Raw genomic sequence first — 26367 nt, 5'->3', positions numbered from 1 at the left:
TATGTCGTGAAGAAAAAGAATAATTGATAGAAATTTCGTGTGATCAAACTCTAACTAAAGATTTAAAAGGAAAAATAAAAGCACTTGTTAAATTTGGCTGACTCGAAGAATAATAATTTTAAAGTATTTCAAAATAAAGCTATTAAATTTTCATTGCCTTTTGCATAACCTTTTTGTGTGAACAATGATTTTCTGCCCCGTTATACTTGAAAAATAAATAGAGAACAAAAGTAAAAGTTTATTCTAATTTACAGTTAAAACTAAATGAAATAAGATCAGACATAAAGAAACTGTTCTCTCCTAAGCAGGCCTAAATTTCGTACTAAATTTTGGGATTAAAGTATTATAATTTAAATTTTGATAATCAAAGTATAACCAATTTTTAATCTGATATTTTTTATGTGCATATTTAATAAAAATAGCCAATAGGTTGTGCAAATGGCAAAATGTATGTTTTTTAACATTTGTATTGAAAAACTGAAAAATAATTATTGTAAAATGTAGTGGTGGTACTAACGTTTTTTTGTTTAAATGGTACACTTTAGTCAAAAGGTTGAGAGTAGCTGCTTTATACATCTTGAGATTTATAAACTTAAGATTCATAAATTTAACATTTTATAATTTATTTCACAGCGGAGAAACATAACCTGAGTTCACTTAAAGCGATAATGAGCGGTGGAAGTGTCGTCAAGCCCCAGAATTTTGAATTCCATAAAAAAGTGAAAAAAGACGTACTTTATCATGCTCTTTACGGTAAGTTATCCTTTATTCTTTTAATTCGATCAGGTGCTCTTTCTCTTTTCTTCAGATGTTCCATTATCCATCAAAATCTTCAAAGGAGAGATTATTTTACAAAAGCGAATGTTTTAACTGTGACTTCGTGTAAAATGTGTGTAACTGTGAAACGCAATCTGTATTCTGTATTCTAAGAAAAATTTAAGAATAGAATAACTGATGGCTTTCTTTATTATTACATGGATTTAAGAAGAACAACGATTGTAAATTAGGAATTTTCTTGCATAAATAAAATAACAGTAGCTTTCATTTCACTTCTGATTTCTGATATTAAAACTGCGTAAATGCAAAGTCTAAATTACAGTTTTTGGTAGCAATAATTCAAGCTATTTTAAAATGAAAACGTACTGTTTATTTTACTTTTAATTTAAAATTATTGAATTATAAAGTTTACTTTAGATTGTTCAGACAGATAGATCTTAGAGCAATTTACTTTAGCTCATTTAAATCTTACAGACAATATTTCAAAATATCATATTTTCGAGCATACTGTGCTTGCAGAAAAGACGATTTTGTCCTTTTTGGAAAACGAATGGGAAATAAAGGACTGTACTTTTAATTCTTTTAACTTTTCACGTGTCATTTTCCACGGGTAAGTGACGTCAACGATTAAGACATAAATATAAATACCTATCGCATATTACCGTAATTCCAAACTACATTAATTAATTTTTAGGTATATTCACCATATAACGCGCGCCCTTATCTTTACAAAGAAACTGAAAAATACATGTGCGATGCTCCTATCTTCTGAAGTCATTCACTCGAAGATTTTTTTCCAGGTTTTCGAACAATGGTACACTGTATTGACAAAGCGCTAGGGAAACAATATATGTGTAGGATAAATGCTTAAGAGAGTAAATAATTCTGGATAGGGGTTGAGTTGTATTCAATGCAGTTGTACACAAGAATAAAAAATCTGACATGTACACCTCATGACTTCCTTGTACAGAATATTAAATTATGCGCAATTTTTCTACATTTTATTTAAACTTATTGAATTGAATTAAATATACTTCGCTGATAGCGCATATACCACAATAGAATCAATGGACTTTTTAAAATTCCCTATATTTATTTACAATAGCAATACTCTGGCGCTATCTTTACTTAACAGCGTTACATCTCATTCATTTTATAACTCAGAATGCAAAAAAAATATATATCATCTGAAGAATTATCTAATCGTTGCCACATGTTTTATGCAAATACAGTAATAAATCTAAAAGGATGTATAAAAGAAATTAAACAAATAAAAAATAAAGTTTTTCACAGCCGATTCAGTGCTGCTTACCTAATGCGCATGCGCTACTCGTAAACATTCTCCTCTGTCCGAAACAGACTGACGATAGTATTTTCTGTTACTATGAAACATTTATTTTCTGGAATTTCATTAGAGATGCATTTCTCATTGAAATAATTCAGTTCTCACTTCGCGGCAAGGCAAAAATAATAAAAACACCAAATAACTTCATTAAAATTTCAAGATATAGAAAAACATAAAACACCAAATACAGCTAAGAAAATTAAAAATTAACAACTTTTACAATTAAAAATTACAGTTTCTACGCAAAAACACGCAATTCGGCCAGTGGACAAGAGGACGGATTTTTCGGTGCATAAAACTGAAAGTTTACTTTTGGTCTCACTCAGCAAAAAGTAATTGAAGGTGTTGAAACTGAATTTGTTGTGTGCACTATGCTGAGTCAATATATGGGGTAATTTAATAACTTAAATGATAATTCCAAAATGGATTGAGCATAATATAATTCCCAATAATGAAAGAAAGCGTTATCTTTGTTGTTGCGAAGCTTAGTTTCTCTAGATTGGCAACAAATCCGTTATTTTGCCAAGTTTCAACAGTAAATAAACATGGCCGCCATCGCAAAAATAATTAGGCTTAGCCGCACTTAAACAACTTTTAAATTGTTGATAACTCTCAAAATATTGCATGCAGATTTACTAAATGAAAAAATGTCTTCAGAATCCATTTTAAATCAGTTTTATAATTTTTTTGGAAAAAAAAAACTAGTCCTTTCTTCTGTCCTTACATGCAGATGTCACGCAACAAAATCGTTCAATTGCATTCGATAGCGGTCAAAATGGATATTTTTCGTTGAAATATGATACCCGAAATTTTTCGCGATTGCAATACTTCCCTTTCACTTCGTACAAAGAAGGAAAAAGAGCATTTCCGTAGTTTTGCCCTATCTAAAAAGTGGATAAGAGTCAATTCCCTTAAAAAAGTCACACGCAGCGGTAATCCTCCCTTTAGGCAGATAGCCCACATGTGTTGGGCGATAATCAAGTAAGATGCAATTAAGTCAAACCAAACTTGTTTTCTTAAATGGGAGGGATGCCTTCGTGGAGGACTTTCTAAGGGAAACTGGCTCGTATACACGTTACACATGGGGAAAGCCACGAAAACACCCATGCGGCCGGCCCGTTCGCGGGATTCGAGCCTCGGACCGAACTACCAGTGTGCAGCGACTTTACCGCTCGGCCGCTGGTGGGCCCTCTTTCTTAAACGACAAATAGCTGTTCGTCTATTCAATAAAATTCAGCGCAATCTCGCTAGCCGTATTTGTATTACTTTACTTTCGTAATTCTTCTGTTTCTATTCGTTTATTATTCAAATTTAAATATTCCCTTCTTAATATATAAATGCAAAAAAATAAAAATGGAATTAGTTCTGGAATAAATTATCAACGAGGAACCTTATAATCTTGACAATAATTCAAACAGCCCATCCTGCTTTCAGTAATTGCTCTACAGTTAGTTATCAGTCGCATTAATGTTTTAGGCGTTTACTCGACTATCATACAATTTGAAATTTTGTATGAAGAGGGTGTTTATATTTTAAATGGTTATTAATAATAATCCATAACTCGAAGAAAGATACAATTTACATACTATATATATAATTTTTCTTTGTATATATTGTATATAAATATACAATTATGTACTTTATTAATACTATAAATATACAAAAGATATACAATTTTTCTTCGTCATTTATCTTTCAAATAGTCATCGGAAACAGCAGCAAAAGGGCCTTTTTGTGAACAGATCTTCACTATGCTAAAAACAAACTGTTTCAAGAATGAGTGTCAAATAATATAGCATTCTGTTCGTGCTTTATTATCAGATAAAGGTCAGAAAAACCGGCAACAGAAATATTTCAAAATGCTCAGTTTCCATTAGTGTAAATATTAAGCTGATTCAAATAACAATAATTTAACTCACAAAGGTAACGTAACAACATTAAATCAAGTTCCAAGTCAGGAGTTTTATACTGTAAAGGGACAAGGCTTTAAATATTACATTTCTATACGAAATTTTGATGAAAAATGTCTGAATCTTCCGAAATTACAAGGTGTATGAAAGCAAAAGAACCTCCATACATCAATTTAACTGTCATAATTTAAAAAGCAAATTTAATGATGATTGAATTTTATTATATACGAGGTGGGACACAAATAAAAACGAGACTGTGTAGCTTGAAAAAAGAGTTGGCAACAACTGTTTTGGTGATTTATATATCGCATTTGTATAACACAGGATTTTTTTTTAAACAAAGAGAACTTTTTCCGAAATTAAATATCGATTTTTCTTTTCATATTTCAGTTCTACGATTTAAAATACGCTCAAATATAAAATTTTGCAAAACTTGGTGAGAAACGTATCGAGGAATTAAAAAATTTACCTTGACGCACGTTTCTCACTTTACATCAAGACTAATTCACTGAGCTAAAGTCTTAATTTATAGCAACCTGCTTTCCTCTTTCCAGTGTGCACTAGCGAAAGAAAAGGTGCATTGTTCATTGTTAGAAATAATTTAAGTTGTTTGTTATGAGTAATTATCACTTATAACATTTATGCGAAATTTCAAAACGCTCCAATATATAAATTCATGCATATCTTTTGAAATTTTGAATAAAACCCTCTAATTTGTTGCGGATACGTCCAGAAATACATCTACTTTAAAGTTATGGCAAAACTTTGTAGGTTATATGTCAAAAATGTTTTCGAAAAATTTGTAAAATTTCCTAAAAAATACAAGTTTTAAAAAGGAATTGGAAAATATCTGCGAATTTTATTTAAATTGAACCTAAATTTCGAATTATGAAAGAGGGAATCAAGTAAGTTTAATAAAAAAAAAGTTGCTAATAAATATATACCAAATTCGAGTAACACTGAGGAGCTAAAATTTTGGGAGCTAATTGTTTAAAAACTGCTCCCGCGATTTTTTTTCAAAGATTGGCACTTTAACATAACATAATTTGAGTCGCAGACTTAAAATATGGAAAAAATAGGTATGTTATTTCGGAAAAAAGTCCAATTTTGTGTCAGAATACCTATGTTAGAAAAACACTTTATATATATTTAATAAATGTCCCAAGTCACGCTTTCGAGACTGAAAAACGCAACTTAAAAGTTCGTCCATCGGGCCTGTAGAACAGGAAATTCAGAACTGTCTCATTTTTTATGCAAGGTGTACGTAAAGAAGGAACTTAATGAGGAAGTAAAATTTAGATACATTAAATTTAGTGGTTAAGTTTTGTAATTAAAAATATATATTTGATTCATTAGCAGTTATCAGTTTTTATTTAAGATGAATTAGAATTACAATACATAAGGAAAATATTAACACAGGCAATCGTGTTTTTTGTTATTGATAAATGAATTTAAAATGTAGTCATAAATTTTATGTTCAAATATTATCTTTCCAAATATTTAATAAATTCTTTATTCTGTTTTTTAGGTAGCACGGAAGTAATGATGACGGTTATGTGGCATGACCACTCCTTACCCGTTTATAAGGGAGAGTTATCTTCCCCTTGTTTAGGTGTCGATATCCAATGCTTGAATGAGGAAGGTACGTTTTATTTCTGGAAGGCGCAATGCTTGAAAAGGATACTTTTAAAATATAAGAAAATCATATTATAGAATGCCACTTAGATTCAGTATAATCAAAATGGCGAAAACGTAAATGTTAAAGCAAGCATACCACAATTAACAAACATTTAATGAATAGCTTTGCTAGTTTGCTCAGCTGCGCAACGTTAGCTACATATTAGAAATTTCTTTTCCAGTCCATGCATTATGCGTAATTTAAACTAAGAAAAGCCTACAGTCTGTAGTGCTGATGAGAAAGTAAAAAATTAATGCAAGATCTGAAAGGAAAAATGGTACCATTCGGTTTTGAGGGCTGTCAAAAATCGCCAAACTATTGTTGATGCCATTGCTGCCAAAAATAATTGCGGCAACCCTAACGCAAGAAAGGAAGTATAATAGTAAATAACTATTTAAGATTGAGGTTTTAATTTAGATGAAAAGTTAATTTCATATAATACTGTTTTAGTATTATAATTTATATAAAAAAGGCTAAACATGACTGAATGGAAGCATAAGAGTAAATAACTATTCCAGATCATTATTATAATTTATATAAAAATTGCTAAACATAACTGAATGGATGCCTGCATCGCTATTTCGCTACCGAGTTATAGCTAAAGCAAAAGTTCATCTCGTTGGTTGTTCAAACATAATTTTCTATAATGGATGATGCCTTTTCTCTGAAAAAATTCTCGGTAAAGTGCAGAATCGCCCACTTATTTGTTTGCCGCTTTTTATAAGGGTAAAAACAATTGGATTTTTGTCAATTTTCTTTTACTTTTTAAGTGAAAATAGGTCGATGTGTGCATAGATAAAGTCAAGGGCGTGCGCAGTGCCATTTTTGTGCAATTCTGGGATTTTTTTCGACGTGTACAAACATGATGGTGCAATTATGTGCAATTCTTAAAAACGCGTCAAGCTGTGGGTGATTCTGCACTTGACTGAAAAGTCTGCAAAATTCTAATGCAGACTTTTCGTCAAGAGCATTTCGCAAATTGTTAAATCCATAGGATATAAAAACAAGGATTTAAAATCAAAAGAGGATTTAAAAATTAAACTAGGATTTCCATGGCGTCTTAAGAAATATAGAACTATATAAATTTACGCAATCTGAAATCAGCGCGTACGCTAGATTTGGCGCACTGTTAAATGCGCGCGTTTGCTTGGTGCTTTTGCGCATACATTTTCGCTGCAAATTTTTTATGGTCCTCAAAACGGAATAGTACTGGAAAAATTCCCTTTTTACTGTCTGTTCGATGTTATGCAAATTGTATTTCTTTCTTTGTACCGAGGAGCGGCGCAGACGCAAATTTGTTAGATTTTTAAAGCTCGCGTTTAGAGCCTTTGAGGTTGCTGTGAATTACTGGAGTTTCAACTAAGCAGAGGTTCTTCTGAGTTTGTGTTGGTAACCGCCACTGAAGTCGGAGTTTGTGTGGTCTTCGCCGTTCCTCAACTAACTTACTATTTGAAAGTCAATAAAGAAGTTTCGGTCAACGTTATGACTCTGAGGTTTTTGGGTTCTATACTGAAGTAATATCAAGTCAATTTACAGTCCACTATTTTTAAACAACGGAACGTACATGTTTTTTGGTCCGTCGGCTACGGAGTCGCAGTAAATTTGGTGAGTCAGTGTGTTTTTTTTATCTTTCTTATTAGATAATGGAATTAACAACGCTTAAGACTAAAAAGCGTGTAGCTATAGCTAAGTTAAGTAAACTGAAAGAAGAAATTACAGTGACTTACGATTCTGCTGATGTTGATCAGTTAGAACATTTTAAATCTAGATTAAATAATTTAATGACCGAACTTTCGGATATTTTTACTAACATATTTGTAGTGTGTGAAGAAAAAGATATTGATGTATTTATAGAAGAACAACAGGTCATACAAGATACTGTTGATGAGTTAATTTTAATGCTAACCAGAGTTAAGAATGTTAAAGACATTAGTGTGGAAACTAAATCTTGTGAAATAGCGAGTATACGCTTACCTAAGCTATCTCTTCCTGTATTTAGTGGCAGTACTGAAGAATGGTTATCATTTTCTGATTTATTTAAAACGGCGATAGTGGATAATGACCGTTTATCAGGTGCACAAAAGCTACAACATTTAAAGGGTTCTTTAAAAGGAGATGCTTTGCGGATTGTTCAAGCTTTAACTATTTGTGACAGGAATTTCGAAATAGCGTGGCATTTATTGTGTCAAAGATTTTCACATAAGACAGAATTACTTTCATCGTTATTAAAGAAAATCTTGTATTTATCAAATTTACAAGCTGAAATTCCTAGTCAGATATTAGCGTTAGTAGACACTGTAAGAGAGTGTGTATGTTCGTTTGAAAATCTAGGATTCAAAGTGGAGCAATTCGCGGATACTATTTTAATGTTAATAGTACAGTTTAAATTGGATTCTTCGACGAGAGGATGGTGGGAAAGAACATTAAAGAGTGAGGAAATACCAACACTTAATAATCTGCTAGAGTTCTTGAAATCTCATGCCAGAACCTTGCAAGCAGGTAAAACGCAAGGTGTTAAAAAACAAGTTACAAAAGACAAATTAACTTCATTGGCTTCAGAGATTCGCGCGCAGTGTACGTATTGTAAAGCCAGTCATTCAGTTTTTAAATGTAATAAGTTTTAAATTTGAATGTTCAGGAACGCGTTAATTTTGTCAAGAGAAATAATGTTTGTTTTAATTGTTTGGTTTCAAATCATAAAGCTTTCGAGTGTAGAAGTACACATAAATGTAAAAAGTGCTTTAAAAATCATCACACACTACTGCATTTCGAAAGAGTTCAAAATGAACCAAAGGCACGTAAAGGAGTTACGAACAGTTCGAATGAATTATCAGTGACGTCTAAGCCATTTTTCCCTGAGCCAGAACCTCGCGCTCAATCGGCTGGGTCAGGGGAGAATATCGCAAGTTCTAGTCCAGTAATTAAATCTTGTGTTTCAGACTTTAATTTTCAGAGTGAAGTTTTATTATGTACGGCTGTTATTAAAGTGTTAGATTCATCGGGTGAATACCAATTGTGTAAAGCCCTCCTTGACCCTGGCAGTCAAGCAAGCCTGATTTCAGAAGATTGTGTACAAAGGCTAGGGTTAGCAAGAAGAAATGCCAAAATTTTTATTTCATGTTTAGGGTCTTTGGATACGAAAACTAATGGAATTACGGAAACAAACTTCGTTCCGCATTTTCCGGCGAAAGTGTCATTTAAAACACCAGTATTTATCATCAATAGAATTATTGGAACTTTGCCGCATTTTACATTGGATAAGAAGTACGTTGAGGAATATAATGATTTAATGTTAGCAGATCCAACATTTTACAAAAGTGGGCCTGTTGATATACTTTTATGCGTAGATATTGCCTTACCTCTTTTAAAGGGAGAAATAATTAAATGCGAAGAAGGTAAACCGGTAGCTTCACGTTCTGAACTAGGATGGATTATTTCAGGTAGTGTGAATAATTCAACAGAAATTAATCCTGCTATCTATGTTAATAATATGCAAGTGGAAACTGATCAGATGCTGTAAGACTTTTGGAAATTGGATGCTCTACCTACGTTTGACATGCTTACTAAATCGGAGAGAGCATGTGAAGATTATTTCAAATCTACACATACGAGAGAGGAAAGTGGGGTATATACTGTGAAATTACCGTTTCACTCTCCGCCTTCTCAGCTTGGAGATTCCAGACAATTAGCTATGCGTAGATTCCAATCTTTAGAAAATTAACTTCTAAAAAGGCCTCAGATATATGAACAGTATAAGGATTTCATGAGGGAATACCTTGAGCTGATACATATGCTGATACAGTGCCTGAGGGAGAGATTCTTATTGACTCTACGTATTACATGCCTCATCATGCCGTATTAAAGGAATCAAGTACTGCGACTAAACTGAGAGTTGTTTTCGATGCTTCAGCTAAAACGACATCGGGTCTTTCATTGAATGATATTTTGATGGTTGGGCCAAGAGTTCAGCAAGAGCTGCTTCCAATTCTTCTACGGTTTAGAACTCACAAAATTGCAGTATGTGCCGATGTAGAGAAGGTGTTCAGACAAATTCGTGTCCACCCAGAAGATACAAATTGGCAACGAATGCTTTGGAGGGATAGTCCTAGTGAGCCCTTGAGTACCTTTAGATTAGTGACATTTATATATGGGACTGCCTGTGCGCCATATTTATCTACTAGAGTAATGAAACAACTTGCATTAGATGAACAAGTGAGATTTCCTTTAGCATCAAAAATTGCCCTTCGTGATTTTTATGTTGATGATTTGCTTTCAGGGGCACAAAGTGAAGAGGAAGCGAATTTTCTAATTCAGCAGTTAAATGAAATGATGAAAAGGGGTGGATTTCGCTTAAGGAAGTGGATTTCAAACAGTTCAGCTATTTTAGAGAATATTCCCGAGTGCTTACGAGAATCCAGTATTTCTCTTGAAATAACCAGTGACAAGAAAGTAAAAGTATTGGGAATTAATTGGAACAACTCTAGTGATACGTTTCATTTTTCGGTATGCATAAGTGATAAAGAGTTTACTAAGAGGACTATTTTATCAGAAGTAGCCAAAGTCTTTGATCCAATGGGATGGTTAGCGCCAACAATAATATACGCGAAAATATTATTACAAGAGTTATGGAACTTACAGCTGGGTTGAACTCGTTGATAAGAGAATAAGTAGAAAATGGAAGCGTTTCTATATAGAATTGCCCTTACTTTCAAGCTTACGATTACTGAGGTATGTCTTGAGTCCGAAGGCAGTAGTTATAGAAATCCATGCTTTCTGCGACGCTTCAGAAAAGGCTTATTGTGCAGTCATCTATCTCCGAACAATCAACCTTGATTCGTCAGTCAAAGTCGGCCTTCTGACATCGAAAACCAGAGTAGCGCCCTTAAAAACCCAGTCTCTTCCGAGACTAGAGTTATGTGCTGCGTTACTTTTAACCAACCTCTTACATGCAGTATTATTATGCATAGAACTGCCTATTAACAATATTTACGCATGGACCGACTCGCGGGTTACATTGGCATGGGTCTCGTCCGAACCTCGCCGTTGGCTACCTTTTGTGGCAAATCGAGTTTCAAAAATCCAGGAAGCTGTTCCAGGTATTCAATGCAATTATGTTGCTGGGAAAGAAAATCCTGCAGACTGTGGGACCAGAGGTTTTATTCCATCAGAATTCCTACAATGTGAGTTATGGATGAAGGGACCGCAGTGGTTAAACGAATCCCTAATTCATGTACAGCAAAATTCAAGTGTAGAATTAGAGGGTGAAGTTATGTTGAAGGAATTGAAAAAGAGTTTCAGTTCAAATGCTTCCAAATTTGAAGAGCCTAGTGTGTTTTCAAGATTTTCATCATGGTTAAAGTTATGTCGAGTGTTAGCGTGGTGTTTAAGATTTAGAAATAATTGTAGTAAGTTACCTACAGAGCGTATAAAGGGTTATTTATCTACTGAAGAATTCTGTGAAGTTACTTCTATGATTGTTAGGATTGTGCAAAGAGCCGAATTTTCAGAAGAATTATTCTGTTTAGAATCTGGTAAACCCTTGAAGACATCAAGTAAATTACTGTCTTTAAGTCCTTTCTTGGATTCCGCGGGAGTAATGAGTGTAGGCGGAAGGCTCAGAAACTCTACAGTTTCAAATAATCAGAAACATCCTATGATTTTACCTAAGAATCACAATATTACGCGTTTAATTATTAAGCATTATCATGACACGTATCTTCACGCAGGTACGCAGCTACTCACTTCTGTCATACGACATAGATTTTGGATTGTGAATGCTAGAGATATTATAAGAAAATGTATAAACCAATGTGTTATCTGCCGTAGAGTTAGAGCGCAAACTGCAACTCAGCTAATGGCAGATTTACCCGCTTCAAGAGTTACTCAAAGTAGAGCTTTTTCTCGTGTAGGGATTGATTTAGCAGGACCATTTAACGTTAAATATCGTCCTGGTAGAGGAGTCAAAATCTTTAAGTGTTACGTATGTCTATTTATTTGTTTTACTACAAGAGCAATACACTTAGAATTAGTTGGAGATCTTTCAACAAAATCATTCCTCGCGACACTTAAGCGGTTTATACCTCGTGGAGGCAAAACGTGTGAAATTCATAGTGATTGTGAAACGAATTTTATAGGAGCTAATAAAGAATTAAGGAAAGCCTTTTCTATTGTTCGACGTGATGAACAGCTACAGGGTTATATTTCTTCAGAAAATATTAAATGGTTATTTAATCCACCCTCTGCCCCTCATTTTGAAGGGCTTTGTGAAGCGGGTATCAAGTCTATGAAACATCACTTAAAAAGATGTTTAGGAACACTTATTTTAACATACGAGGAATTTTTGACATTAATAACCCAAATTGAATCCTGTCTTAATTCTAGGCCTTTGGTACCAGCTTCAAGTGATTGTAGCGACTTGGAGGCGATAACACCAGGACACGTTTTAACCGGAGCGGCTTTAAGCGCTATTCCATAATCTAACCAAATTCAAGAAACCATGAGCTGCAGTGACCGTTGGAGGAACGTGCAAAGGTTATTTCAACATTTCTGGAATCGATGGAGCAGTGAATATTTATCTAGATTGCAGCAGAGACCCAAGTGGTGCGAGGTACAACAAGACCTGAAGATTGGTGATATGGTTCTTATTAAGAACGAAAATCTACCTCCGCTACGTTGGAAATTAGGTAGAATTATTAAAGTATATCCTGGTTTGGATGAGAAAGTTCGAGTGGTGAGTTTACGCACGTCTAATGGTGAAATAAAACGACCTATAGCAAAGCTATGCGCTTTGCCATTTAATTCCTGATTTAGAGACTTTGATTTTTATTTTTCAGGTTTATGCAGTTCAACAGTTTAAATTTATTGTTTGAACCCCCTTGGGACTTCAAGGCTGGGGGTATGTTCGATGTTATGCAAATTGTATTTCTTTCTTTGTACCGAGGAGCGGCGCAGACGCAAATTTGTTAGGTTTTTAAAGCTCGCGTTTAGAGCCTTTGAGGTTGCTGTGAATTACTGGAGTTTCAACTAAGCAGAGGTTCTTCTGAGTTTGTGTTGGTAAGCCGCCACTGAAGTCGGAGTTTGTGTGGTCTTCGCCGTTCCTCAACTAACTTACTATTTGAAAGTCAATAAAGAAGTTTCGGTCAAAGTTATGATTCTGAGGTTTTTTGGGTTCTATACTGAAGTAATATCAAGTCAATTTACAGTCCACTATTTTTAAACAACGGAACGTACACTGTCTTTGAAATATTGGCTTAAGGTACTGATTTTCTAAGATTGATTTTATTGCGATTTCCTATTTTAATGCGTTAAGGACTGAAACTGGAGATGGCGACATTTCTCGGGAAATTTCAACAAACATCACCGGTGTATATGTCGGTAAGTACAGATGTACTCTGGTGGAGGTGGGAACTAGAACCCGAGAAAAATTCACTGTTCCACAACTAAAGGAAATTCTAAAAGCAAAGGATCCTTGTGCATTTTAAAGTGTCAGATTAATTTGTTGCAATAAATAAGATTGTATAACATCTATTATAAGTATATTAGATGTTATACAATCTTATTTATTGCAATAAATTAAGCTGACACTTTATATACTAAGATTAATATCTTATTATATATCTTATTATATAAAGCCAATAGAATTTGGCGCTCATTTAAGTTCAATAATATTTTAAGTTTGAAAAATATGTAATTTACATGTGTTGTTACTTTCTCCTATTTTGACATAATCATAATATGTTTTAATAATAAAATATGGTTTAAAAAGTAACACAATTATTTTTATTCAACATTCACCATCAGTGCATCGTGAATGTCGACATTTGCTTGTGTAAGGGGGAAATCAGGATACTTAGCAAATATTTCGGACGTACAGCAAGGGACTATGTGAATGCTGACATTCACTGAAGAATGTTGACATTCTCCAGATTTCAGTCTTTCACAGTAACAAAGGCATTATATTTTCTATATAAATATTTTTGCAGGAAAATCTGTAGTAGGTGAACCCGGAGAAATTGTAATAGCGAAACCTATGCCTTCTTTAGTTTTGGGCATATGGGGAGATGACGATCGGTCTATATTCAAGGCTACATATTTTTCAAAATTTCCAGGTAATTCTTCTGTTTTCATGAACAATTTTGCAGTTTTGTCAAGTGTATGTTTTTATTTTAGTTCTTTATCTTGAGAGCTATTGAATATTGAAATTGGATTATGTTCACTTATATAACATTTTATTTTTATAAAGTAAATCGTGATGTAATTGCCAAAACAGAGATTGAACATTATAGTTTTATGATGAGTTAAATGCTTAAAGAGTTAACTTTTACTGTTCTGTGAACTATGATTTTATAATAGTTCTTTGTTTTGAGAACTACTGAATAATGAAATTGGATTATGTGCAATTTTATGACATTTTATATTTTTATACAGTAAATATAATCTAATTGTCTTAACTGAGATTGAATATTATGGCTATTTTTTGTTTTTTATGGCCAAACCAGGGTTTGGAAAGTATTATGTATTTTAAACATTTAATAACAAGTATATTATTTTTAAATGTCTTTAGAATTTACGAATGAGGCACTATACATTGAGCAACAATATTTAATAACAAATCTTTTTTAACTTTAAAGAGTGTGCTTTTGAACTTTTTAAACTGTAATTATAAACGAATTCAGGATATTAGGGAACTATAATCATTGCAAGAACTTAGATGCTGACTTTGCATATGTTTATTACTATATTTAATATAGATATTCGCGAAACATTTGAACTTTTAGCTACAATTGGAGTCTTTAGTGCTCAACTTTCCGGCTGTAATTATGTACATTGAATTTTAAGAGTGCGCTTCGAAATTATTTTAGCTTCAAACAACTGAACAGTTTATTGAATTATTAAACATTGCAAGAACTCAGATATTGACTTGCAAACATTTTTATTACAATTTAGATGTTTTCAAGAATTTTTCTATTTGTTACTTTATAAGGTTGAGGACACCCGCTGTAACCTCGTAGCAAGTGTTTACATATTTCAATTAATGTAATAAATGATTTTTTTCACATGTAGCGTAACGTGCAAAGATGTATTTTAACGTGGTAACGTGCAAAGAAGTAACGTGCATGATACATTTTTTTTTTTTTTTATTGACTATGCAACAATTTTTATTGGCTGCTGCAACAATAAATGCCGCTGATCTGGCAGTCCACCCTGGTTGTGATCGCTAAGGGTAGAAGATTTTATTTTTCCTATTATAAGGCATCATTCCAATTGGTTTGATCTTAGGACGGAAGCCTGGTCAGCGGCGATCTGTTTGCATGAACACTAAGTCGAGATGATCCATTTCCTACTTTAAACATATTGCAACAGTTTTCTGTTGTTGTTCATCATGATGCAATTTCATGTGATTTTTTTCTCCTATTATTTTCCATTTCTTTTCAGAATGTTCCTGTTAGTTCATAAGATTACTTTCTGTGTTTACGTACTCAACTGAATAGTCTTAATGGTATTTATTAGTTAAGGATGAGACTATCAGTTTCTGTGTTAGATGTTGAACAGACTGTAGATTGGAAAAGCTCATAACCAATGGTTAAATAACGTGCTTATGAAATAGGCCGTTATTTTAAATTTGTAAAAGTGTAAAGGTGTTTAGGGTAAACACTAATGTTTAGGTATTAAAAATGTCATAAATATGACTGCTTTTCAACGCAATGTAGGTACTCACGACTCGCTTTTGCCCTTTCGCTAATGCTCGGTCACATGAGTCCGAGTCGCGATGAGGCGATAGTTAACGAAAAATATGAAAATATTATTTTTTTACGAGCTGCTGCCCATGTCACGTGGTCCAACTTCAGTCTCTTAGTTAAAAATCCTAGACTGTATCGCAAATCGAAACGTGCACTCATGAAGCTAGAGCGAATGGTTATCTAGAAATAATCTTAGCGCGGATAATGGTAGCTTCAACTAGATTTGCCATAATTTTAGTTGCCTTTATACGAATTTTTTTTTTTTTGTTTTTGTTTACGTATGAGAACAAAAGAAAAAAAATCTGAAAGCTTTCAGATTTTACATTACGCCCAAAGGGCCATTTTTTTAACGTTTTGTGTGTTGCCTTTATTTATTAAATATCATGTTCTTTGTACTTAAACAATAAAATTCAGTTCAACAGCAGTATCGCAAAATAATCTTAAAATGAGCATATCCTTAGAATTTCCGATACACAGTCTCCCGCACTGGAGATAATTTTTTTCGTACAGTGATGCCATTAATCGCTTTGAAATCATCGAGCTCGTTAATAAAAAATTCGTTAAAGTTTTACAAAATATGAAATAGGTAATAAAACTAATTCCAAATTTGGGCTTCTAGATGCCCATATTCGGAGGAGGATTACGTTATTCAAAATATGATGGCAGTAGGTACCGTTGTTTTATCACAATGCGAGAAACATACATACATTTATGTAGATTTTTCATTAGTTAATTTCTTCAAATATAATGCAGGACTCTAATATTTGGTGGCAACAAAGTGAAGCGGCATTTATAGTGAACCAACGCAAGATGCCAAGACGAAATTAATAGTCCTTATGGACAAATTTCCCCTTTGGAGTAATAATCAGGAATTAAGTTAGGAATATTAAGCGTAGGAAACCAAGGCAAAGAAAACGAACAAGTAATACAGTTGTAGGGTTTCAACCTTTTATTTAACAGCTAAGTGTGTAGGAACCTCGTGAACACTTAAGCGAATAATCGCTTTATGTCGGAAACAGGTACGTAAAACTCAAGAAGGATTAATTACCCTTTATTTCTCAAAATAAGACTTTAATAGATGGTCCCTTTCTCAGGACGTACAGCAAAGCCTCCACTTGAGCTTAAACTCAAAGTAATAAGAAATGAAACCTAATTAAAGCTTAACTAAAAGATATAGTCGAAGCTATTAAGATTTCTAAATAGTTGGCCCCTAAATATCAACTAAGCTGGCGAATGTATCAAGGGCCTGAGATACGGCCGAGCGTAGTAATAGCATAGAGAGGTGTAGCCAAAAAGCGAACGCGCTAGTGAGAATCTCTGGCTGTCTAACGAAGTCAGTGGAACTTCGATTTAAATACCGCTCTTACTCACGTGCATTAAACGATTCGGAAAACACATTCTGGTAGGAAATTGTAGGCTGAAATTAGGAAGGACAGGAAAGTAGCTTTAACTAAAGATAACTGTTAAAACTTAAGATAATTCTTACACAGTATATGGTGTATATATATAAGGTGTATATATATATAAGGTTATAAGGTATATATATATATATATATATAAGGTTATAAGGTGTATATATATATATATATATATATGGTATACTTGGCATTTGGAAAATATAAGCTTAGTTCTTACGTTTAGATTTATGAAGGAGTAAATATTAAAAAAAAAAAGTTCTAGTTTCTACATCGGTGTTTTCATTTGTCCTGAGGACTGAATAATCTCGATATTCTTTGGAAGTTAATATCTAAAACGCGTAGAATATCTGAATATAAAACTAATCTCTTGATTCCATGGTCGACACGCTAAATTTGTCTGAAAATAAGCAATATAATTTCTGAAGTGTGCGATGCTATTTGGATCTCTTCTACTTGCCAAAATGTATCATTAAAGGAATTCACATATTCTGACCGAAATCAACTCGTAAAAGACGATGCTAAACGAATTTAAAATAAACAAATTTAGTATTGAAAGACAAGCTCTGTGGTTTTTAATCTTAAAGAAGGTTTGTTGAATAGTAATAAATTATTTTCATGTAAAACCTCACCAGTAGAAGATGTTGTTGTTGTTTCTCATCCCCGTGACCAGTAGAGCTAGATCAGGTCCATGAGCCCTTTCACCATGAAAGATTCCAGTACAAAAAGAGGGTCTTGAACCAGATCCTAATAGCATATTTAATGTATCTCATTTGAATGTTAACTTGATTTTGTAACTTTTATGATGCTATAAGAATGCAATATTGTGCATAAAATGAGAGAAAATGTTTTCTTCCTATTAGGAAAATTTGCAATGAGTGACATAGGCATTATTAATCCAAAAACGAAAGGTCTTATTATCTGCGGAAGGAGGTGAGACATAATTGTTTATATAAATTCATTATTTAAGATTATGTAATTTCTAAGCATTTGTAAATGGTTTGCATAAAACAGAAGTATTACAAACTGCTTAAAACAAAAGTATGGTTTGCATAAAACAAAAGTATGGTTTGCATAAAATAAAAGCATAACAAAACAATTAATATAGTATAAACTGATTTTTAAAATTCTCCATAAGAAGATGAAATGCGTTTTTTGAAAAAATTCAAAAGCTATAAAAGAGACAAAACAATTCCTTTGAAAATACTTATATTTTGTCGCAAAAATTCTCATATTCTCCTAATTCCAGTTAAAATTACTGCGGGGAAATATGAATGTATATTTATTCTCTTTTCCGTTTGCTATTATTTGTTTTTAAAATTACCCGTTAATTTTGCTCTAATGAATGTATATATTTTATATAATTAACTAGTACTTTTATGAAAGGGACAAAGTACACATTCTTTAAAAACCTCCCTTGAAATAACCATAAAAAATTTCTGAGAAAAAAAATTTGTATACACGTTTTTGGTATTCATACCTCATTAACTGTTAATCCGAGAAATTAAACGTTTGTAATCCGTGTAAAATGTTTTCTATAAATGCTTTGAATTTCTTAAATTCTTTTGTTTTTAATTAACCACAGCGTTTCAAAAACCAAATAAATCAGAGGTCTGTTTTCGCTGCTACAATGATTTCTTCTTCGTGTGAAATAATCTGTTAATATATTACGGATTAATCATCCGGTTTCAGATTACTAGATGATCGTAAATGGAATACTGAGTAGTCCCACAAAAGCTAGTCCTGATATTGCTGGAATTTTAATCTATAGGGCAACTTCAAGTTGTTGAAAGTGATTATTATTTTAAAATCTATGGGAAAAAAACTGTACCGCTTATCGTTAGACTGATCCCTGGGGAGTCTGAACATCCATGAAGTCTCTATGTAGTTTATGTAATCTGCTGCAGGTGGGATATCAGTTACATGTTTCTGACCGTGGATCATTTGAACAGACTATTAAAATCCTCTATGATGGAGTACGATTAAATCTTTAGGATGTAGGAACGATTAAATCTTTTGCCGAGGAAAGGAACATGAAATGCCAATGATGCTTTCCCCGAAATTCTTACTCCGAACCTCCGGTATGATTACTTGTATGGGCTGTATGTACCTGTATGTGCTGCATGTATCTGTATCACCTGTATGATTACCTGTATATGCTTCCAATTATAGCACGAAGGTACTCCTGCCCCTCCACTTGAAGGGCGACTGGGGAAGAACCACTTTTGCCAGATGCGGATGGAGATGAATTCTTGCTTAAAATATTTTAGTTCGGTCATCATTTGTTGAGCTCTTTAATTCTTTCTCAGGGCAAAAGAGATGAAAAATCAATGATGCCAGATGGACATCCAATTACATTATAAAAACATGTGGTAAGTTTAAGAATGCCTTATTCAGTGAAAAGGAAAAGGTGTACGTTCTTAGTTTATCTTCATTTCGAATCAAATGATGATACTAAATAACAGTCTTAAAATGTATTTTGAACAACTAATTAAATTATACCTTTCAGAAACTAAGAGTATGTCTAAGCTACAGCAATATTTAAAAATGAATATTTGTTCATAAATTTATGGTAGTTTAGTTACAAATATGTTTCTGTTTCAATGGAAAGAAAAATAAACGAAAGTTAGAAAAAGTAGCTCTATAATTAAATTAATTTATTTAAGCTAAAAGCCAAAACTATTACTGTGAAATACATGATTAATTTACTAGTAATGCATAAAACACACTTAGAGTAAAAAGATACCAGTTTAAGAAAGCATAGTCTCTGACTGTTGCAATTTATATAAGTGAAAATGGTCATAAAAATGCTTTGGTTTTATTTTCAAATTTTAATAAAATTTGAACAATTCTTAGATTTTATTGCTATGATCAACTATCTAATTATAATAGAATTTTTAAGTGTAATAATTTTGGGAGTATGTATAAATCATATAATACTTTGAAATATGTTTTGTAGTAATACATTTAAGAAATGTCTCCCGCCTTTCCGCATGCCTTCGTAGTGTAAAGGTAACACACTCGGCGCGTATTCGAGAGGTCCAGGTTCGACTCCCGGCGAGACCACTTCTCATTTTTCATTATAAGGTATTTCTACCACTTTCCTAGAGTGCCTTCTTGGTGTAGTGGTTTGCACGCGGGCCAGGTATTCCAGAGGTTCGTGGTTCGATTCCAGGCGAAGGCGTTGCTAATTTTTCATCTTGCCTGCTTCCAAACAAACCTAATGATTCTACATCATGTCTCCTGCTTTAAAATAACCTAATGAATCTAAACACTTTTTAAATTATTGCAATATGCCGCGACTGAAGCCCTGAACCTGAAGACCAGATATAAAAAAGTTTATGTATCAAGTTTTTTTTTCTCAGTATTTTGAAAAGCAATTGTTTTGTTCTTACTTGCTGAATATTGCTTAAACTTTTCAGCACATCTTGCTACTCTAATGTTACTTATCAACTGAACTGTGATCCTAAAAATACAGAACAGAAGTGTATTTCGAGTTCCTTGGTCATCAGACGTCAGTTTAATGTAAATGCATTTCATTTATAAAAGTTGACTTTGGTGCGGTAAAATATGTCCTTTCAACATAAACTATTACATATCCTATGATTTTTCATAAACATTCTGACACATTTTGAAGCTATTATTGTAAAGCATCTATCGAAAGACAAAGCAAGCTCATACTGTGTGTATCATAAATAGGATTGTTTTAAGAATTAAACAAGTAAACTTAATGCTGAAACTATTTTATAAGTTGAATTTAAAATTTAAGAGTGCATATATTTGTAAGTAAATTGATAATAAATAAATCTGAAGTAATAAAAAGTTATACTACCAAAATATTAATTATCCCCTTTCAGCGATGCTACTTTGAATGTACAAGGCTGGCGCATTGGAACTACCCAGATTTACAGTATTGGTAACGAAATATTCTTTATTTAGTTTAGAATGCCATTATTTGCATTTAAAATTGTAAACACTGCACTTTTTTCTGTTAAAGAATGTTTTATAGGTGAAAAAAATTGAAAGTTCCGAAATTTTAATTACGCTATTTTGTGCTCAATTTTTCCGTGCTACTTATTGAAATGAATAGAGTTTAGAATGTTTGGAAAGTTAGAAATTGGGCTAAAATAATATGAGAATATGGATAGAGAAGCAGAAATTAATTTTGTCACCAAATCTGAAATACAGTTTTCCTGTAATGAATTTTCGGAAATATTTTCTGGTATTTATTTAAATTCTTTAACAGATGCCAAAAATTTTCTGTAAGAAAGAAATTAAATTTTGATAAGTGAAATATGAGAGCAAAAGAACGCAGGGCTAACTATAATTTAAGAAAATCAATTAACTCCTGTTTTCGAGTAGCGGATTTGCAACACAGATATGTAATCCACCGACAGATAGCAATGTAAGAAAGTCACTATTACATGGCTCAAATTCAGAAGCGTGGAAGCCAGGAGAGGTGAATGTAATAATTCTTAAATTATAGCATTTGAACTATGATCCCCCAGTATATAGCTGGCTGTACATATGTATAATATATATAAGCTATTAATAAACGGAAAAGAATAATATTGCGTTGCATTCTGATCTGTCAAGCCAGAGTGAAAATCTCTAACAGATATAAGTATTGTGACAAAGTCGTATAGATATTCCTTGTCTGGTTTCGACCAGGAGAACCGTGTTCTGAATGCAATTGTGCCTCTTGCCCACCAGAGGAGAAATCTTGTTACAACGAGTTCCCATTTTTAACTATTCTGATTCCCCCCCCCAAGGTAACTCCAGTGGATTTATGGATAAAGAAGCCTTACAGCGGGGAAATGTGGGCGCCCTTTGTTATTTACCAATGGAGGAATTCCCTCCTCCCCTCGGATTCAGCAGAGGTAACGATACAGCAGCATAGTAAAGTTTTTGCCGCGAGAGAGGAAGAGGGTGTTTCAGGAGAGCATCGGTTGCTAAGACCTTCCTGCTGGGGCTATGGGCATTTTTGCCCGCTGGAAATATGACTTCTCATACGTGCTGTTGATGGAGCACATTCCTGTGTAACAATCTTCTGAAAGACTGGAATGACTGAATCTAAACCCCACACCGTTATTAATGGCACCTGTTAATTTTTTTAAAAAATTATAATTCATGTTATTGTTCATAATTTGAGTTGGAAGTTCATTCAACCCTTTCATTACAGCAGGATTTCTTTGCAGCGGATTCGACCGCTACACCACAGTATATTTTTCTTTATTCCTTGTAATATTTTATGAAATTATTCTATAAAATAGATAATTCTTGTTGGCCGTTAAATTGCAATCATTGTTGTCACTTAATTTAGTGGTCATTTAGTTGTTTTCGATTTTTGTCTTCTGAAAACAAAGACTATAAATCGCCTTCTGAACGCCTTACAGTGCATAAAACCAGTAAATTTTGAGAAATATTTTGCATGTAGTAAATATTTAGCATAAAAAATACTAGTGCTTGCATTAAACTTTGCTTTGTATTTTCTCTTTTCATAGAAACAGACAAAGAAAATGAGAAAATAAAATTTATGAATAATTCAGAAAAAGAAATATGGTATAGAGCTTATAAAGTAATCTAAACTCTTCATTCTGTATTTATCAAGTACCCTCGAATATTTCCCGTATACTATTAACCCCGAGTGCAACTATTAAATAAGTTCTCCCCCAGTACTATTACACAATAACTTTGCAACCGCTTTTGTATCTGATACTGTGATTCTCAGGTTATTTTTTAAAGATATAGCAGATAAATCTATGCACCAGGCTTTGAATTGAAAGCTAAATAAAAATTTAAATATGTAAGTGCTTATAATAGTAAAAAAAACTTTACTCTCAGATAATTTTAGTTAATGTATAAAATAATTTTTACGTTATTTTTATCTTTTATTTGAAGTGCCTGTAATTGGTAAAATAAGGTAGAAAGATCAGATAACCAATCTTCTCTGATTATTAAATAACTATTGTTTTTTAATTACTCGTCTCTAATAATCATTTCATAAAGGCATAATTTCCAAGTTCTAACTATCACTGAAAGCCAAAAAGTTATTTGTAGGCTACTTCAGTTACCGAGTACTTTTTTGCTAAGAAGAACTTTTTATGTTTAACATTAGAGGAACCTATAACGAATAACTCTATATGTGAGTACAGCAAGCCTAAATGCAGTTCTTGATAAAATGATTAAACAAATCGATGAATATCTTACGAGTGCACCTTATGTGTAGTACCTAAAGAAACAGATGTTCATTATTATTATTATTATTATTATTATTATTTTGTTAAATATCTAGTTGACAAATTTCCTGAGGTCCAGGATAGTGTCTGTGTCTCTCAGTATGGCAAGAATTTAGACGAAAGGGCTGTACTCTTCTTGAAAATGAAAGAGGGATGTACATTCAACGACGAACTGGTCCGGAGAATTCAGGATAGGATTGGGACGGAGTTGTTATCTTATTATATACCAGATGTTATTTTAGAAACAATGGATATACCGGTAAGCAAATTATATGTAATTTGCGGTTGTGTTTGTTTAAACTAGAAATTAAATAATAACTGTGTTTTTGAATGATTTATTATGAAACAACCGCATATTGTTACTGAGAAATTTTTTAGCAAATCTGAATACTTGTGAATAAGTTTTGTAAATGTGTTTATAAATTTAGAATGCATAAAATTTCAAGTACACATATTTATAGCTTGTTCATTATTTACACCAAGAGAAATTATGTTTAAAAAAATCGTTTATGAAATTTCGAATGTTCCAGAAGTACACATTCCGTATTTTGCAGCCTTTTGTTATTTTCTGGATCAGAAGAAAATTTCACCACTTCCGGAAGGAATTGTGTAAATATTCCACATTGAACACCTTTTTAATACTTAAAAGCAGACGGCATGGTAAGGAAGCTTTTGATAAAGAACAATATTATGTTATTTCTCCTCATTTGTGTTTCAGAGTCATCAAGGAGAGAGCAAAATTTGCAGAGAATCAATTCGCTTTTGATCCAGATTTAATGTACCATCCCAGACAATTTTTGGCTATGATTTTTGTATGTTATATAATCTATTTTTTGGACGATAATCTGATTCGAAATTTTGTTTTGAGCGATAACGAGAGGTCTTCCCTGCACGCGCGTTTGAGAAATGTTTACAGGTTCGCCAGTTAATAAAGCAGTTCAGAGAATAAGGGCTAAATACAGTGTCAAAGAGAGAGCAAAAGTGTTCAAAGAAAAAGATAAAGTATCCTAATTGAATTCAAAGAACAATATCGAGTATGGTACAGAAATACAAGGGTGTCAAGTACATTTGCCGAAGACAAACCGCTGGGACGATATTGTCCAAGGTTCAAGTATTATGGAGAGGAGCCAATTCCGTGTGATCAAGAGCTTAACGGTGTTGTCGTTTGTGCTCAAAGAACTCTTTCATCAAAATGCAGAGTAGTGCTCGATTATAGAATTTTTTAGCTTGCGGTAATTATGATTTGTTGCTTCTGCCCTTGAGGACTGCATTGGTAGAAAGCTCAATCGTTGAAGGGGAAGAGTGCTGTGATTTTAATTAATTGTTTAAAAAATACTTTTATTTATTTGCGTTTATTTATTATATTAAAATTTTTATCCATTAATATTATTGTTTTTCTTTAGTCTAGTTTTTACTTATTTACAGTTATAAGGTATTTCTCCCGTCTTAGTGTAGTGGTCAGCACGCTTGACGTGTATTCGAGAGGTCCGTGGTTCGAGTCCCGACGAGGGCATCGTTCATTTTTCATCTCACCTGCTTTAAAAAATGTCAAAAATGTCTCCTTTCAAAATTTCTCTACGCAGTTATTATTTACTTCTTTTTGCATCTTATTTCAGTGTGATCAAGTGCATGTTTCTCATCACTTTAAAATGTTCTCTATTCAATTTAATTTGAGAAGAATAATTATATTTTTGTTCTATATGCACAATATATAAAAAAGAGGTAAACTGGAGCTTAAAATCTGCAAAAGAATCACACAACACATACGGCATTCTTAAACATTCTATCGGAATGGCTAGCTGCTTTTGTTACATATATATATTGGAGCATACCAGTGTGAATTTGAAAAGGGTACTACCAACCAAATACACACTATTAAGAAAATACTCGAGAAAACAGAATAATATGACATGACATTGATACACCACCTTTTCACCGATTTTAAGACTGCTTACGATAGCATTAACAGGAAGAAACAGTTTCAGGCGATGCTGGAGCTGGGAGTTCCTGAAAAATGGATGAATCTGATAAAGATGGACCCTTAGGAGAGTTAAATGTAGAGTTGAACTGGGAAACGAATCATCGTATATATTTTATACTGAAAAAGGACTAAAGCAATGGGATTCTTGTTCCTGACTGTTGTTTAATATCGTCCTAGAAAAAGCAATAACAGACACGAGCATGCAAATACAGAAGACTGTTCAGTCTGTTCAGTTATTGGCCCCAGAAAACTAGATCTTACAATATGTATGCATGTATGAATCTTACTATATTGAACAAAAGAGTATTGTTAAATCATAAGCGAAATTTTTATTTCTTTAACGAGAAAACAATTAATTGTACACATTCTTCTTAAATTGCTTGAATTATATTAATTTTTTATATAAAATATAAAACGTTTTAACAAATTTGCAAAATAAAATACTTATTCCTTTTCTTATAGTACACTGCAAGCGGGAAGAAGCTGGAAATTATTGTAAAGAAAATCATCAATAATATGCCTTACAATCCAGAAACTGTGATCAATCCAGAATGTCTTCCAAATTTTTATAATATACCAGAATTGCAAGGTTTTTGAAGAATAAGCGGCACATAAATTAGTAAATTTGAATAAAATGTGTTTTCGGTAGAAGCAAGTTTGCCCTTTTTCAGAATTATTCTTAAAGCGGTAGTAAAAGTTTCTACTGCAGTTAGCAGTCATGCACAGTAAGAGCATCATCTGCAGGCCATTTCATATATTTTCATGTATACAATTTTTCATAGATTAGGTAATATGCACACATTGAGAACTGGTTAAATAAATTGCTTCAGAATATTTTAAGACTACACAGAATGCATTACTGAATAAATTATTGTACTAACATATAAACTTATAAACGAAAATTACTAAAGATATGAAAAAAGTCTTTTAAAATTTTATCACAATTGTTGTTATTTATTTCCTGTGTTTTAAATCATTTAAAAACTTTTCAGGTGATATAAAAAAGAAACATTTTGCATATTTTTTAAAAGGGAAGAAGCTAAAAATAAATCACTTCAATTTTATGAGATTTCTAATTGAATAACAATTAATCACAAGTACTAATTCTCATGTGTGAGAAATTTTTCAGTTTCCGTTTCTACTCAAGTTCCGAGAATTGAAATATAAAGCTGCAAAGTCAAATGCAATTCAGTGTGTTCAGAGCTCACTTAGTTATGTTATGTAGCACCTAATATTTACCCTAAGTAAGTAGGTATTAGCCTCACACACTAACTAGAAACTA

General features: G+C 32.7%; 1 protein-coding gene across 3 annotated transcripts in view; it reads left to right on the top strand.

Annotated features, from left to right (window-relative positions):
* The window catches only part of LOC118194191 (acetoacetyl-CoA synthetase-like), a 64966-nt gene extending 39230 nt beyond the window's left edge, over positions 1-25736 (top strand). The window contains exons 12-18 of one of the 3 annotated variants that reach the window (XM_085825841.1): positions 634-753; positions 5561-5674; positions 13693-13818; positions 17729-17798; positions 20723-20781; positions 23161-23363; positions 25548-25736. In XM_085825841.1, coding sequence (XP_085681967.1) covers positions 634-753; positions 5561-5674; positions 13693-13818; positions 17729-17798; positions 20723-20781; positions 23161-23363; positions 25548-25682 — 827 coding nt within the window. In that variant the 3' untranslated portion in view covers positions 25683-25736. Of the gene's footprint in view, positions 1-633; positions 754-5560; positions 5675-13692; positions 13819-17728; positions 17799-19037; positions 19238-20722; positions 20782-23160; positions 23364-25547 lie in introns of those variants that run through there. The other 2 variants (XR_015043638.1, XM_085825842.1) reach the window with 2 other exon arrangements.
* Positions 25737-26367: the final 631 nt, after the last annotated feature.

This window comes from Stegodyphus dumicola, chromosome 10 (assembly GCF_044657685.1).
Source record: "Stegodyphus dumicola isolate Sdum_Otavi_A_Nest chromosome 10, ASM4465768v1".
NCBI classification, from domain to species: Eukaryota; Metazoa; Arthropoda; class Arachnida; order Araneae; family Eresidae; genus Stegodyphus; species Stegodyphus dumicola.
This window is presented reverse-complemented; position numbering and strand designations above follow the sequence as displayed.